Raw genomic sequence first — 4,519 nt, forward strand, 5'->3', positions numbered from 1 at the left:
TTTATCAAGTGATTTGTGATGAAAAGCTTCTCATGTGTCCTCTCAAGGTTGTCGATGAGGGTGTGTGGGGGGGAAGCCTATATTGTTTTCTCTAGTCCTTAGTTAATGGCAAATGTCCGACACAATGACGGGAGTCTCCTTCATCACCTCTATATTAGAATGGCTGCAGTTCTCAGGATGGGGATGGTGAGCTGCTGTAGTTGGCTCATTTTTAGTGTGTGTAATTTCTGGCAAAATAGCTTGGTAAAACTTCACTTTGAAATGAATGGGACTAGTGCAGTTTGAAGGTCGTACTGACCCTAATGCTTCCACCCTATCATGTCTTAATATGTTTTCCTCTCTGTGTTACATACGCAGATTGGAATGAGCATCGGAAATTCCACTGTACCAATTGATTGCTTTTCCACTGCAATTAATGACTGAATCATAGAATTGTTCCGGTGTATTAGCTGCAAATAGCTAAACTCGAGGTTCTTTTTAGTAACTGATACAGGTTGTGATGGTACATTCAAATTAAATGTCTTTGGGAGTGTGAGTAATGCGTCTTGGAGAGGAGTTTTTTCTGAGTCTTTTTTTTTTCTGACCACATGGCAACAGCATCCTAAAAGTTCATATTGACAAGCTAGAAGGGAACCAGTAACAAAGGAGATTAATTCCGACTGGGGCAGCCAAGCATAAACCCAGGCCACTTAAATATTGATGGAATCTCATTGTTGCTGTAGTGTGGCAGCTTCACTGCCACACTACAGCACTCCACATGGGTGAATCAGTGTGAAACTTTTGTATCACAAGTATTTTGTGTATGAATTTATCCCAAAGTTACATATAGATTCAGGATTTGCCCCAGAAAACTTGCTAAGCCTGGTGGTTGGGGCTTTTAATACAAAAACACTATGTTTTTGTATTAAAAGATGTTAAGTTGACAGGAAATGTAAAAATATTTCTGGGTAATTTTATGTTACAGAAATGCATCGTAAGTGAAATGCTATTTAAACCCACATATATAGAGTTTTAAAAATGACAAATAAAAAAAAAAAACAATTAAAATTAACATAAATTATTAATCCAGAATTTGTTTACTGAGAATATCAATGGTCCTAACTTTGATTTAATGGTTTCAGAATACATTATACAAGATTTTAAGGATTTTGTAAAAGTTCAATCTTCATAGTTAGTTTTGTTACCACAATCTGATGTTGAGTTAATCTTTGAGTTTGAGCTCTGTTTTAACATTTACTGTAAGGACATTTTGAACTTAATAGCACCTTTAAAACAGAACACTGTTCAGCGTACAAGCAGTCCTTGGATTAATAAGGAAATTGTGACCTTGTGACTATGCCGGAAAACTGAACGTTTATGGAAACGTACTGATCTGGTGGCCCACAGGTACCACCTTAAAGACTTAATCAGCTCCTTAAATGAGATGCTCAAGAATGCAAGAGCCAGTTATTTTGCTAATCTCATCAAATCAAAAGGGTGAAATCCAAAAATTTTATTTGACACAATTAACACAATGTGTATGCTGACAATATTCAAAAATACTGTTTGTTCCAATCTTTTGAATTTCATAAATTGACTGAACTCAGTAATTGCCTGTCCATCCATCCATTTTCTTCTGCTTCATCCGGGGTCTGGTCGTGGGGGCAGCAGCTTCAAAAGGGAGGCCCAGACTTCTCTCTCCCCAGCCACTTCTTCCAGCTCCTCTGGGGGAACCCCTAGGCACTCCCAGGCCAGCTGAGAAACATAGTCCCTCCAGCGTGTACTGGGTCTTCCCCGGGGCCTCCTCCCGGTGGGATGTGCCCGGAACACCTCACCAGGGAGGCATCCTGACCAGATGCCCGAGCCACCTCAACTGGCTCCTCTCAACGTGAAGGAGCAGCGGCTGTACTCTGAGTCCCTCCTGGGTGACCGAGCTTCTCACCCTATCTCTAAGGGAGAGTCCAGCCACCCTGCGGAGAAAACCCATTTCGGCCGCTTGTATCCATGATCTCGTTCTTTTGGTCATGACCCAAAGACATTTGGGTCATGACCATTTGGGTCATGACCCATTTGGGTCATGACCAAACGTGGGAACGTAGATCGACCAGTAAATCGAGAGCTTCACTTTTTGACTCGGTTCTCTCTTCACCACTACGGACCGGTATCATGGGTCCTAAGTTATGGAATGACTTGCCTTTGCAGGTTAGAGAAGCCCCTTCACTGTCCACTTTTAAAGAACATCTTAAAACCCATCTATTTTACTTGACTTTCAACTCCAGAGGGATCTAGTTTTAAATTGTATGTTTGTTTTTAAACTGTAAGAATTTGGTTTTTTTTATTGTTATGTTGTGTTTTAATGTACAGCAATTTGTATCAACTGTGGTTGTTTTAAAGTGCTTTGTAAATAAAGTTGGTGTGGTACAGCGCCCGCTTCACGGCAGACGCCGCACCAATCCGCCTGTTGATCTCCCTCTCCCTTCTTCCCTCATTCGTGAACAAGATCCCCAGATACTTAAACTCCTCCACTTGAGGCAGGACACCGCCCTGACCCGGAGAAGGCACTCTACCCTTTTCCGGCTCAAGACAATGGCCTCGGATTTGGAGGCACTGAGCCTCATCCTGGCCGCTTCACACTCGGCTGTGAACCGCTCCAGTAAGAGTTGCAGATCACAACCTGATGAAGCCAACAGGACCACATCATCCGCAAAAAGCAGAGATGTGACCCTAAGGCCACCAAAACGGATCCCCTCAACACCTCGGCTGCACCTAGAAATTCTGTCCATGAAAGTAATTGACAAAATCGGTGACAAAGGGGAGTCCTGGCGGAGTCCAACTCTCACCGGAAACGAGCCCGACTTACTGCTGGCAATGCGGACCAGACTCTGACATGGGTCATACAGGGACCTGACAGCCCGTATCAAAGGGCCTGGTACCCCATACTCCCAGAGAACTCCCCACAGGGCCCGAGGGACACAGTCGAACACCTTCTCTAAGTCCACAAAACACATGTAGACCGGTTGGGCAAATTGCCATGAACCCTCCAGGACCCCGCTGAGGGTGTAGAGCTGGTCCAGTGTTCCACAACCAGGACAAAAACCACACTGCTCTTCCTGAATCTGAGGTTTGACTATCTGACGGATCCTCCTCTCCAGAACCCCTGAGTAGACCTTGCCAGGGAGGCTTAAGAGTGTGACCCCCCTGTAATTGGAGCACACCCTCCAGTCCCCCTTTTTGAACAGGGGGACCACCACCCGGTCTGCCAATCCAGGGGAACTGCTCCTGATGTCCATGTGATATTGCAGAGTTGCGTCAGCCAACACAATCCTGCAACATCCAGAGCTTTAAGGAACTCCGGGCGGATCTCATCAACCCCCGGGGCCCTGCTACCGAGGAGCTTTTTAACCACCTCGGCAACCTCGTCCTCAGAGATTGGAGAGTTCGACCCAGAGTCCCCAGACTCAGCTTCCTCAATGGATGGCATGTCGGTGGGTTTGAGGAGGTCTTCGAAGTATTTCGCCCACCGGCCCACAAAGTCCTGAGTCAAGGTCAGCAGCAGACCATCCCCACTATAAACAGTGTTGGTGCTGTACTGCTTCCCCCTCCTGAGATGCCGGATGGTGGACCACAATCGCCTCGAAGCCATGCGGAAGTCTTTCTCCATGGCCTCTCCAAACTCCTCCCACGCCCGAGTTTTTGCCTCAGCAACCACCCGAACTGCATACCGCTTCCTCTGCCGGTACCCATCAGCTGCTTCTAGAGTCCCACAGGCCAAAAAGGCCCGATAGGACTCCTTCTTCCTGACGGCATCTCTCACTGAAGGTGTCCACTAATGGGTTCGAGGATTGCCGCCGCGAAAGGCACTGACAACCTTTCGGCCGCAGCTCCGATAAGCCGCCTCGACAATGGAGGCATGGAAAATGGTCCAGTCAGACTCAATGTCCCCCATGTCCCCCGGGACGTGTTCAAAGTTCTGCCGGAGATGGGAGTTAAAGCTCCGTGATCCGTGATTCAGCTGTTTGATTCAAGTGTGTTGGACCAGGGAGACATCTAAGAGTTGCAGGACACCGGCCCTCGAGGACCAGGATTGCCCACCCCTGATCTAGCCCGCCTAAACTGGTGACTATTGGAGACAGTTCAGTTGTTAATATATCAACGCGTCTGAAATCCGCACTTGGCAGACAGTGGACAACAGACTGGTGAAGCAGAGTGCGAGGAACATCAAACGGAAATGTGGTCCCCGAAAACAGAAGAGGGAGAAGCGAAAGGGTGCATTGGCCCAGCCGTATCCACCAATTTCGGACCACTGAAGCGGACATTTCTAGACAATGCACGCTTACTGGATAAAGTGGATTTGTTACATCTGAGACTATTTCTACAGAGATGAAGTGTGCTGTTCTTTGTCTAACAGAAACCTGGCTAAACAAAAACATGCTGGACTCAGCCTTCCAGATCATCAATATTCAGTTATTCTGAGCGGACCGCCACCAACGTTCGGGGAAAACACTATATCAGGAGAACACTATGTCAGGGGTTGTGTTAA

General features: G+C 46.7%; 1 protein-coding gene across 1 annotated transcript in view; it reads left to right on the top strand.

Moving 5' to 3' along the window:
• Positions 1-3,281: 3,281 nt before the first annotated feature.
• LOC106940701 (solute carrier family 12 member 2-like) overlaps positions 3,282-4,519 on the top strand; it is a gene marked incomplete at its 5' end in the record, with an annotated part of 45,889 nt that continues 44,651 nt past the window's right edge. Inside the window, one exon of the mRNA XM_015023504.1 lies at positions 3,282-3,556. Coding sequence (XP_014878990.1) covers positions 3,282-3,556 — 275 coding nt within the window. The remainder of the gene's footprint in view (positions 3,557-4,519) is intronic.

The sequence above is a fragment of the Poecilia latipinna genome, unplaced genomic scaffold (assembly GCF_001443285.1).
Source record: "Poecilia latipinna isolate Pla-1442-1.1 unplaced genomic scaffold, P_latipinna-1.0 Scaffold3329, whole genome shotgun sequence".
NCBI lineage: Eukaryota > Metazoa > Chordata > Actinopteri > Cyprinodontiformes > Poeciliidae > Poecilia > Poecilia latipinna.